The sequence below is a fragment of the Castanea sativa genome, chromosome 2, assembly GCF_040712315.1.
Source record: "Castanea sativa cultivar Marrone di Chiusa Pesio chromosome 2, ASM4071231v1".
In the NCBI taxonomy this organism is placed as follows: Eukaryota; Viridiplantae; Streptophyta; class Magnoliopsida; order Fagales; family Fagaceae; genus Castanea; species Castanea sativa.
In genome coordinates this window covers 15529407-15541551 of record NC_134014.1, presented here as the reverse complement: position 1 = coordinate 15541551, position 12145 = coordinate 15529407, and the positions used below count along the sequence as shown (strand labels likewise).

General features: G+C 33.3%; 2 protein-coding genes and 1 non-coding gene across 5 annotated transcripts; 2 read left to right on the top strand and 1 right to left on the bottom strand.

Annotated features, from left to right (window-relative positions):
* Window positions 1-200: 200 nt before the first annotated feature.
* Window positions 201-6195, top strand: LOC142626045 (putative WRKY transcription factor 47). Of its 2 annotated transcripts, XM_075799815.1 has the most exons (5): window positions 201-457; window positions 761-913; window positions 1330-1689; window positions 1917-2030; window positions 5312-6195. In XM_075799815.1, exons 1-5 carry the CDS (start codon window positions 251-253, stop codon window positions 5966-5968), a joined length of 1491 nt encoding a protein of 496 aa, XP_075655930.1. In that variant the 5' UTR covers window positions 201-250; the 3' UTR covers window positions 5969-6195. The 2 variants fall into 2 exon arrangements, with proteins under 2 accessions (XP_075655930.1, XP_075655931.1); XM_075799816.1 differs by lacking the exon at window positions 761-913.
* Window positions 6196-6857: 662 nt separating this feature from the next.
* TRNAG-GCC (transfer RNA glycine (anticodon GCC)) lies at window positions 6858-6928 on the top strand. The gene has a single exon. It is a non-coding gene; the product is annotated as a tRNA-Gly (tRNA).
* A 55-nt stretch (window positions 6929-6983) lies between these two features.
* On the bottom strand, window positions 6984-11398 carry LOC142623809 (aspartic proteinase-like). 2 transcript variants are annotated; one of them, XM_075797263.1, is made up of 14 exons: window positions 11202-11398; window positions 10375-10751; window positions 10219-10279; window positions 10028-10122; window positions 9817-9929; window positions 9499-9667; window positions 9367-9406; window positions 8863-8927; window positions 8661-8774; window positions 8503-8561; window positions 8240-8402; window positions 7998-8117; window positions 7461-7549; window positions 6984-7237 (listed from the first exon to the last, which is right to left on the bottom strand). In XM_075797263.1, the coding sequence occupies exons 2-14, from the start codon at window positions 10744-10746 to the stop codon at window positions 7153-7155; spliced, it is 1545 nt and encodes a 514-aa protein (XP_075653378.1). In that variant the 5' UTR covers window positions 10747-10751; window positions 11202-11398; the 3' UTR covers window positions 6984-7152. The 2 variants fall into 2 exon arrangements, with proteins under 2 accessions (XP_075653378.1, XP_075653379.1); XM_075797264.1 differs by lacking the exon at window positions 11202-11398 and adding an exon at window positions 10918-11093.
* Between the last annotated feature and the right edge of the window lie 747 nt (window positions 11399-12145).

The following is a 12145-nucleotide window of genomic DNA, read 5'->3' as shown; positions in this document are numbered from 1 at the left end:
TCTTCTCCAACAGATTAGTAAAGAAAGAGGGTTTCTAGTAGCTATCCCAAACATCTATTATTTTATTCTATATTTTATGTATTGCTTTTGTAATAAAAGTCATGGAAGTCTTTTTTTTAATAGAAGAGAAGACTCACAAGAAAACAAGTGAATTGAACGCGGTATATACTTGTATATGCCCTCTTTTATTGTGAATATTATTCTTCAAAAAAAATTTAGAGAGTTTTTGATCTGAAAAACTCCAGGGAATATGATATCATCTCGAGCTGGTGAAGCTAATGAGCCTGTAGAGAATTCCATGGATGCAAAACCTGTAGTGATCAAAGAGTTTGACTTCTTTTCTGCTAATGATAACTGCGAGCTGCTAATTCGAAAAGGGTCACCAGAATTACCACGCCAAGATGACAAGGATGCATCACCACCATTACTGACTCCAAAGGAGCCCTCCAATATTAATGTAAGCGTGTGTTTTTTCAATTTCATCTGCCTTTTCTTATACACATGTATGGTGTACATGTTATGTAAACTGCTAGAGTATGTTACTTTTTAATTAGCTTGCTTTCTGATGCACAACATACATGTTTTTTTTTATTTTATTATTATGTTTATGAGTTTCTGTATGTTCTTAACCTGAGTATTCTTAGTATTTTTATTCATTTATTATTATTTTAAGTATTTTCTAGGTATATATATATTAAAAAAAACAAGTGTTAATATCGAGTTTCATATATATATATATATATATATATATGATATGCAGTTGAGTATGCTACGGGTCAAGCTTGAGCAAGTAAGGGATGAGAATCGAAATCTGAGAAGCTTGTTGGATCGGGCCACCAAGAATTACACAGCTCTTCAGAGTCACCTCCTTTCAGTGATGCAACAACCAGCCCTCGTTAATCATTCTCTGCCGGTAATTTTGGTTTCTCATCCTCTTATAAATCATCCAAACTATATTTAGCCGGTTAATTGGTGTAGCAATTATTCATAGTTGCAAACATTGAACAAGACCACTTTTTGTTTTTGTTTTTATATATGTATACATAATCATACCTTCAATATCAATCTGTCTGTGAAGACTAGAGAGTAGCGTTGACCAACATTTAATCTATTTTGTATTATTCAGAATAATTTGCTATATTTAGCAGGAGTTTGTAGTTCAATTAGACTAATGTAAAAACTAAAAACAAAACCATCTCCATTTGAGATGACCCATTTTACACGTCAAATTATATATTAAATTTACAAATTTAAAAAGTTTTTAGTGAATTAGATTCCAAAAATAAAATATTGACTCACTAATAATGAAATACATCATTGTATAATCAGGGGGGTGAGAGACAAGAAGTGGGTGGTTCGACCCTACCAGTTGGACAATCCAAAGACCCGGTGACATCTACTTCAATATTGGATATAAATAAGGCTTTGCATTCAGAAGACAAGACAGAAGATAGATTGGCTTCTCCAGAAAACAATAATATGGAAATAATGTCGAAGGAAATGGACCACAACATGACTGATCAGATTGGCAGGAAACATGGGTCCTCAAACAATGATGACGATGTTGATCATACAACACAGCGTTGGGGTGCATTAGGACAAAACTTAGAGGTGGAGAATAGACCTGATCAACAGGTATTTTGCAAGAAGGCAAGGGTGTCCATAAGAGCAAGATCAGATGCCCCTTTGGTATGGTCATTAACTATATATAATTTGATATTCATTTCTGAGTGTTCATTTGAGAGAGCTTATTTTCATTGGTTTTTAGTGTAGTTGTACCAACTACCAAGGAAAAATAAAATTTTGAAAATTTGTATATAAATCAAATAAGCTGGAAAAAATTGCGACAAACTTATTAACGGAAGCAATAACATGACTCCATGAAGTAAATTAATGAAGAATTTTTGGTGTTTTAGATGAGCGATGGATGTCAATGGAGGAAATATGGTCAAAAAATGGCAAAGGGTAACCCCTGTCCTCGTGCTTACTATCGTTGCACCATGGCCACTGGATGTCCAGTTCGTAAGCAGGTGAGACTACTTTTTCATATAATTTTGAATGAATTAAATTTTTAATCAAGCAAAAAAAATGTATTAGAATACAAGCTGGTTATAGCCTAATCTATAAACAAAAATGCCAAGCTTGTAACTCGAGCATGGCTATAAAAGAGATGGGACAATGATTAATTAGCAGGATCAGCAATTGCATGCCTGGCTCGCCCTCTCCAAATAGTATCAGAAAAGAAACAAAAACACATAGCTATTATAATTAGCTAGGTCAAAGTGTTCAATCAGGGCTATCAATGGCAAAATACATAGTTTAATTGAAGTTTTTTTTTTTTTTCAGACGCTCTTGATCTGATCCAATCCACATAATTTGGGGTATCATAATTACCTTCAAATTCTTGACATCCTCAATAGAACCCATGTTGTGCCACAATACCCTTAAGCTACATGGTTTTACTAACCTAACTTTGATATCATATGATATAACCTTGTTAAGCCTCCACAAATTAATTTTTGTAATGTAATTTCATTAAAATAAATAAATGAACAAATAAATTACAAATAAAATCTATATAATTTTTTAAAAATAATAATAAAATCTATATACTAACATGCCAAGTTACCAACTCAAGAAAAATCAACACAAAAAGAAAAAAAGAAAAAAAAAGAAAGACAAAAGAAGCACAAAAATTAGAACCCGGCACGTACTGTAGTGCTTTACATCACAGACTCAAAGCTCAAAGCGGAAAGTCCAAACATCATGCTACAACTTAGCTGTCCATTAACTTTTAATGAAATCTCTTTCTTGGAGACAAACATTAAAAATAACAAATGTCTCTTGATCCAATCAGCCAACTCACCCAACTTCTTCTTCCTATGAATATACCCTAACCATTCACTGCTCCATTCATTTCACACTCTCACGTTCCAAGTCCCTCACCTTGACACCTCTCCAATGGCAACTCTTTCTCCAACCAACTCTCCTTCTTATGTAAGAAGCATCTTACATAACCCAAGTGTATACACAAAATTTCTGGTTTGAAAATCAAACAATTGAAATATTTCACAAATGCAAAATTTGTATTGATGAATGAATGGGTATAGTTCTCTATATTTATATTCTATTACAAAAAACTAATCCTATGATTTAATGTCCTTGAAAAAAAATTCAACTCGAGAATTGTGCCAACATAGTCTTGATTTGAATACAAAAGATCCTCCACACTGATTGAAAAATGGATTGAAGTTTTTTTACGAATTGTGATGAATTTCTAGTTATGCACCTCTTAAAGACTCTTTGTTTTTTTATGAGTGGAACTTCATCGGGGATTTAGAGCTTGAATCGAGTATTTTCAAGGGATTAGAATTTTTGAAGTGTCTGGTGGTTTTGATGCTTAATTCTAGTAGAACTCTAATACTTGTAAGAATGATATGAATATATGTTCTTAGAATATTCTTCGCATTCGAAGGTTTTGATGTAGAAATTATTTGGGGCTTTAATGCTTGAATCCTATGAATCTTTGATAAATTAAAGTTCTTGAAGTTTTTTGGAGGCTTTAAAGCTTAATTCCATTCATATTCAGAGATTAAGATGAATGATTAAGACAAATATTCTTTGTATTAGAAAGTTTTGGATGTAGAAGTTCTTCATAGTTTTGGAGTTTGAATACGAAGTTTCAAAGGTTGACAATTTTGGAGGCTTTGAAGCTTGATTTTAGTAAAATTTTGAAACTTCTAGGTAAGTTTCTCCCCTAAAATTAATGAATGGCTTTATTTATAGGAGTCTTGGAAGGTTTAATAATATCATTTTAATTTTGATTGACAACAAGTGTCATAATTTAAATGTCTTAATTTTATGTAACCAGGACAATATTAAATTAAACTTCTTGTGTCACTTTAAATTAAAATTTTGGCACATGTCAACAAGAGATTGACTCTTTGATATTCTTTGTAATTTCCATTAAGTGAAATTTGAAAAATTTCCATTAATTTTTTTAATAACAATACTGAAACCCACAAAATAGCACGTGACATCTTGTAATTGGCCGTTTTGATCCTACCATATGAACTTGGTGATATGATGTGTGGAAATTTTTTGATTGTTTGAAAATTTTTCTCTTTACACCAACAAAAGCAACAATCAGATCTGTGTTCATACTCCAAAAGAGTTTGTTAAGTTCCAATTAGGGCTTCTCGGTCATACTTGCTTATATATTTTATTTCAAACTAATAAACACCTAAGGTGAGACTCAGCACACATCTACATAATACAAACGTATCCAATATGCATGATCTACAAAATTTGAGATATTACAAACTCTTCACATAAATTCCTAACATTTTTGCTAGGGTTTAGATAGGATTGTAGTCCCCTCAAACCACATGGTGGTACTAAGTTTGATACCATTTGACACAATTAGAAGAAAACTCTATTCAAATTTGCATTTATATCCTAAAAGAACCTAATAAAATATATGATGTTAGATTTAACCCAAGTCTGCACAACACACACTTATCCATTCCATTTCACATAATAATCGGGTATCAGAATCAACTTTTATTTTTTGGATTTGAATGCTAAAATGCTCCCAATCTTTGTTTTAACTGATAATTGTAATCCTATCTAAACATTTGACATTTAGGCATCATTAATGTATCTTTGTGATTCAATTGATTTGGATTTAAAGCATTCATTCTTATATATAGTATAGATAAATCGGCTCTGGGCATTTTTTTAAAGATTTTTTTTACTGTTTTTAGGATTTAGTGGTTTTTAATTATCTTTTGTTATAAGTGAAAAATAATGTTCTAGGATCATAACTTAGCCCTTGGGCATAGAAGATTTTTTTTTTCTTTTAATTTGAATACTCCTCCTAAAGGTTACAAAAGTGTGTTAGCTAAAGCTACAAAAGTGCTTGTAAGGGCTAATAACAAAATAAGGTATCTTGTGAAATATAGAATATATGCATCTTTCTCCTCACATCATGTAGGTTTTACAAAGATGTAAAGCCAACACAATATAATAAGAAATATTATATATATATATATATATATATATATATATATATATATATATATATGATACATGAGATATTAAAAAAAGAAAAATAGTTTAGTAACATTCTTTTTGTTCTTTTATTCAATAATAACATTTTTTTTAAAATTTAAATGAAGTGTTGAATTCTCCTATTTTTGTGTTTTTTAGTAGCAAGTGTTATTATTAAGTCATGTTTTCAGTGTATTTTTGTAGTGTATGTAATAGGTTTTTCCCTATTATTAATGCTAGATATACGTGTTTGCAACAGGTGCAAAGGTGTGCTGAGGACATGTCCATCCTCATAACAACGTATGAAGGAAACCATAACCACCCTCTCTCACCAGCAGCCACAGCCATGGCTAGCTCAACATCAGCAGCAGTGAACATGCTCCTTTCTGGCTCAACAACAACAACTAGTAGTAATGGTAGTCACAACTTTAACCCATCAAATCCAAGCCTCTTCCCATCTATGCTACCAAATCATGCTATCTCTCCCACCATGGCCACCCTCTCTACCTCTTCACCATATCCCACAATCACACTCGACTTAACCCACACCACTCACCACCCCATGCAACGCCCACCCAATTTCTCACTTCCCTCCCCACCATCTTTCTTCCCTCTGCCCTTGCATAATGGAGTTCCACAACAACAACAACTCACAGGGCATCATCATCATCCCTTGCATATGTCTTCTAATAAGCTACCCACCACATTGGTGGATAAAGTCACTGCAGCTATTGCCACAGACCGAAACTTCACAACTGCACTAATGGCAGCTGTTTCATCCATCATGGATGCAACTCAGAACAACAATAATACTAGTAATATAAGTGGACAGGACACTTGTTCTGAAGAAATGGCTGTAGTGCCTGTTTCCCCACAACTTCCTGATCAATCCTGCACCACTTTTGCCACAAATTAGTCCTAGCTTGTTTCTAAATGAAGAAATAAAACAAACTAGTGCTGCAAGCGCTGGATTAGTTTTAAACGTGAATATTAATTTGTTTGCCTAGCATAAGCTGGTATGTACAGAAATGTTTTTCAGTTTTGGTGGCTTGTATCAATGGGTCGGGAAGCATAAATTCCCATCCATTCTTGTTGTTGGACAAGGGAAAAAAACTATGTTAATTATATATAGCTGCCTTTTATAAAGAACAATTTTTTTGTCCTACCCCTCTTGAAAAGAAAATTTGAACAATTTTCATCCTAAAAAAGGCTGCATATTTTTGAATTTGTGGAAAACCCTATTTTCTATGTAATAGATTCCTCTACATTTAAAAATAAATAAAAGCTTCTACACTAAGAGTTTTGTCAGTTTGACCTCTTGATAATTTCCATTGATATTTTCAACAAAGATATCAAGGATCAAATTACTCATTCTTATTGTTGTAATTATTAAATAATCTCGACTAAAAAAAATACTTATTAAATTATTTAAAAAAATATCTATTTTTAAAATTAATCTATTTTATAGTTCAAATTAAATATTATAAATATAATGTGTATCTTGTGCCATATTATTAAAAATATTAATTGATACAACACTATAAACATTGTTATAGGTTTTAGTTAATTTAATTCATAAAGTTCTTATCGTTATATACGAGATTTAGAGTTTAAATTCTGCTTATGTCAAAAACTAATTAGTGCAATTATTATGAGGTTGATATAATAGAAAAAAATCTATTAATACAAGCCGGATCAAATGCAACAAGTGGACCAAATTCTCTTCTTTTTTGTTTTCTTTTGAATTGGAGAAAAAAAACAATAGATTAGCAGTATTTAATTCTCTGTAAAGAAAGTTGTCAACAGCACCAGTGGTCTAGTGGTAGAATAGTACCCTGCCACGGTACAGACCCGGGTTCGATTCCCGGCTGGTGCAACTTCTTTTATTTATTTTTGTTTTTCTTACATTTCTTTTAGCTATCATCTAATGCTAAACCGAATGATGTCACATTTATTTATAAACACACCAATTACCTTTACACAGCGCTCTAAAGCATTGGAATTTGGAAGTCAAAAGGGCATGTTACATATCGTAAGGGTGTACCCCTATCATTGCTTTACAATAGCCTGGCTTAGCTTTAACGCTAAACAAACGATCTCCTATGCAGCTTTGGCAAATCCCACCCTGAGATTACCAAAATCAAACACTGTGTGGTATGCTCCCAAGAACATATCTCCAAGAACCCTGCATTCAGACATTTCTGTAATACACTATAGATTCATTTATATATCTTAACCTTCAAACTTGATGATGCATTAAGAAATGTAGAGGTTTCATGCATAATTAAATGCATAGGCATCTGAATGCAAGTTCAGACTGGCTGAATATGTATGAAGTCAGAAGCCATTATATATATATATATATATATAGAGAGAGAGAGAGAGAGAGAGCATAATCAAAGCCGTACCAGAGGGGTCCTTGAGGAGGAGGAACATCCAAAGCACCAAACCCGCTAACGCAGACAGTGCCATAATTTTCTTCAACTCTGAGCGTGTACTGAGTTGAAGGTCCAAAAGGAGTAAGAGATTTTCAAAAACAATAAGCATATTTATACTAGGATTGGAACACAAACTAGAAGAGATTCATTATAGTATTTTTCTTTCAATCTCATAATTTTAGGGTTTTTATTTATTATGTTTTTATTTATTTATAGATAAGCTACTTGTGTTACAAAGTAATACATAAAGGTGATAGAAAAAATTTTTGAGCAAGCTAGCACTGAGTAAAAGCTTGAGCCCATCTAACCTTACAGTTTTTGTTTTGAAATGAAAAATTGCGATAATGAAAATCAAATTATACAGAACATTTAGTCGTATGAATTGTTATATTCTAAGGTCTACCCCATTTGATATTATGGCATTAATTATTATTTTCAATGGTGTATCATGTTTGCTCGTCCAAACAAAATGCAAAGAAGTTAACTAATGCATAAACAGATACACACCTGCTCTGGAGAGAGGGGGAAGGATCTGTTCCCAATTGTGAATGAAATATATGGCATGCCAGCTATATTATCGCAGTCAATAAATGACTTTCCTATTGGATTCGGGAGCCTCTCACACAGCTTTAACGGATGGAAATTAAAAAAAAAAAATAAAAATTGTTGTTAGTCCTAGTCTATACATACAAAAGTGATGTGACAATTAGAAAAAAAAAAAAATGTTCTATTCTTTGGAGAGAAATTACCTCATTTACATATGTAAATACTTTTTCCTTTGTTCTCCTTTCCTTAAGCTGTACTTGAATCCAGTAGACAATCATCCCACAAAAAGTACAGAAAGCACTCTCATGATCATCAACTGATGACCCGGCCTGAGTTTCATTATGAACCATTGATGCAATCCCAGTGCTGCAAAGTTTGGTTTTTCTTGATAACTGAGAATGAAGACATACAAAATCTTCCCCACAATCATCCCATAAAACAACAAAAAAGGAAGCAAGTTGATTACCTTAAATGATGAGTACCATTGCAGAGTCCAACACCTACGCATACTGTCTGAGGTCTTACCTGCAGACACGGGAAGTGAATTCTTAAAATTCTAGGAAGGAGCTGTAGATAAACATTGAGAGAGTTAATAGAAAAATTAAAGGGCTAAGAAAAACGAACCCCTTCTATTAGGTATTCCCATATCATATTGCCATACTTATACATGACAGTTTTACATTCTATACTCACAATCCCTGCTGCTCCAATGGCATGATTTATTTGAGCCACAATAGTCTGAAAACAAGGTAGTACAAAAATTGTCACAGAAGAAAATACTGCATAAGTGAGAAATTTAAGCTAGCTTAAAGTATAGTATTGATACAGTTGGACCAGCAAGTAAGGATGTCCCTGAGTCCACAATGGCAGCACAGCCAAACTCGCATAATCCTGGAAATTTTAAAAGTTGTCATCATTTATTATGCATGTATGAACTGAATAAAAAGGAAATGAACTAAGCCGTACTTCTTAGGCCTTAAATATCAAAATAATAACTAAAGAGATTATCTTTCTTTTTTATTCATGTAGAGAAAATAATAAATTACCCTCACAGTAAAAACACCTAGTGATCACTAATCTAGTGGACATATCAATTGGAAATTCACCAACAATTTGTTAGTCCTTGATTATTCTTTTCACATTTTCAAGATTGTTTTAGATTCGATTTTGGCTTAACTGGATCAGAAAAGGCATAGACCTCATTTACTCTGTGTCCTTCAATAGAACTAGTGCATACTTCAGCAAATTTTATTTCTTCACATATAATTCGTTCATTCTCTAACTAAATCAAGACAGCTAAACACAGAAGGGAATGGAAATGTAACGGAACCTGTTGGTCTGTTTGCAATAAGAATGTCTCCCACCTCAATCTGGATAGATGAATTTAGTTTTAGTCAAATGTCACACAAATTGATGATAAGAAGATACTAAAGGGGAGTAACAAATTCTTAATTTTATAGACCTGCCAATAATCCTGGTGAGTCAATGGGACATAAGTGTGGTCACCCCTAAAGTGCCTCCAATCGATACCTCCAAAGACAATCTCACCTCCCACCCTTGATGTTGGATCTCGATTTAGCCAGAAAGAGAATATTTGCTGGCTTATATGATGTTGTAAAAACATATCATACCTGCCCTCAGAAAAGTCGTGTGTCCAAGGCATCAAAAGTTAAGAAATAAAAAAATGGAGAATAGCCCTTTAATTTTCTTCATTAATGAAGTAAAAAAGAATACAGTCAAATAGACATCAAATTTAACACTAAATCATGTGAAACTATACCACACTGGCGTGACATGCCCCACGGATATATCCTGAAACCCAAGCCCAAGCACTCCATCATACTCTGTAGTTAAGAATGGAAAAAATCCTTCCCGAGTAACCTCTACAAATTCCTGAAGGATAAGAGATGACATAACATGAGTGCAATGAAAACATAACATATTTTAAAGCATGAATGAAACTTTGGGCAATTAAAATAAAAAAACTCAACTTGATCTTTAATGAGAAAGTCCCCAACTTTGACATGATCTTGGCTGAAGAAACCAAAAACAGATCCAGAACCATAAGGGATTTTGCAATGTTTTCCTAAATAAGATTGAAAAACAACTTTGAGAATGATCACTGTATAGTAACAAAAAAAAAATACAAGATATGTTATAAATATTCAGAATTTTTTTTTACCGATTTTGGTATAGGTACGGGATAGCCTGGCCCTGTACTTAGAATGGATATAGCAAGCAATCTGCATACATAGAGTCATGTTTTACAAAGGACTTCAATAGAAAGAAAGAGCATAAAACACAAGAACTCATATTAGTAAAAAAAAAAAAAACTTACAGAAAGGAAGCATTTTGAAGAGGGAACCCAAAGATTGGAGCTGCCAGTATCAAAGACAACAGTAAATATTTGGTGGGGAGTACCAATACCAATCTCTCCATAATACTGGGCATCATAATAATTCTTTAGATATATTATATCTGTTTTCAGAACATTTGAATTACTATTAGTAGCCCCAGGACCTCTAGCATGAGAAGCATCTCTGTTAGTGATTATTCTTGCAGCATTTATACTTTTAAGGTCTAACGAGCGCTTCTTTAGAGCAATTCTAACTAGCCCATCATCATCAGAGGGAGTTGTGGAAGCCAAGGAGTCTGACAAAGCCCATATACAGATTGCAACCAGAAGACAGTACTTAGTCCCCATGCTCATGCAGTCTGGTTTAACATAATAAAAAGAATTTCAGAAAGCGTATGTAACAATTGCATATTTGAATGAAGGCGCAAAATACATAAACCAGAATGAAATTAAAGAGTGATGATACTTATAATATTCATATTTACAAACATTTGTCCTACAATCATATATATAACAGAGAATTACTTGTTCAAGGTTCCCAAAAAGTGGTTGTGAATGCCTTATTTGCATACTACTTGATCACTTAAACTTTAAAGCCCCTCTATCAAGAAATTAAGTTTAATAAAACTATCAATGCATGTTCATGCACGTATGAAAGAGCTGGAAAGTGCATAAAGGCCTATTAACCGCGAGTCGAAACAATAAACACACACGCATAACAAAAGAAAAATCAGACATGGTTACTACTTATGATGATGATGAATATTATAGTAGAACAATAGGTAGGAAACTTCGCAGAGTTGATATACCTGATTTAGGACACAAGGTGGTCGAGGCAGATAATTGAGAAGTTATATGGATATACGTTTATGTAGTGAGTTGCCAATGCGCGAAAGAGGAGCAAGTACGTGTAAGATATTTTTGACTAAAGTGGTTGGTAACATAAGGTTTTGTCGTCCAGTACTATTCCACGAGAATTATTTCCTTGCTAGCTAGTGTGTGTATGTGTGATGTCCTTAGTTTCATGGAAGTTATTCTCAGTCAGTCTCAAACTAATATACTGCGATTACTTGTTCGATTAGGGAAGAGGAAACCACCACGTAACTTCGTGGAGATGTAGGATGATATACATATATGCATGCTCTTTTGTTTTTGAGTACGGATTGACGAAACAACGTTGTCACTTACTTGACCACGCCACATAAGATAATGAGTGATGATCTAACATGCCAAACGACACAAGATTCTGTATGCTTTTTAGCAGAAGACTCGTCGTTTAAAGCAATGGTCAGTCGTGTATAACAACCAATCTACTCTATCACCCCTTTTTTTTCTTTGGTGAAAAGCTAGGGAATTTAGGGGTGTTTGGAAGAGTAGTTTAAGTTATGTTATTTGAGTGTTTTTTATATAAGTGTGTGTGAAAATGTGTGTGAAAATGTGTGTAATTTGTTTAAAATATGTAGAAATGTGTTAAAACTATTGTGCCAAACACCCTTTTAATATGTGTAAAAATGTGTATAATTTGAGTGTTTTTTATAGCTAAAAATATAATTAGTGCGACAATACATGACATTGAAGAGAAACGATTAAGCAACACGTGGAGAGCATAACTAAACATAACCAATAAAATCTCAAGTATAGATAGTGATGATGCGAAGAAAATCAGTAGGCTGGATGTTTCGGACTTGAAAAGACTACTTGCTCTTTCGATGGCCTGGAAAAGAAAGAAAAGCGATCAAGGGTGACCGGGGTT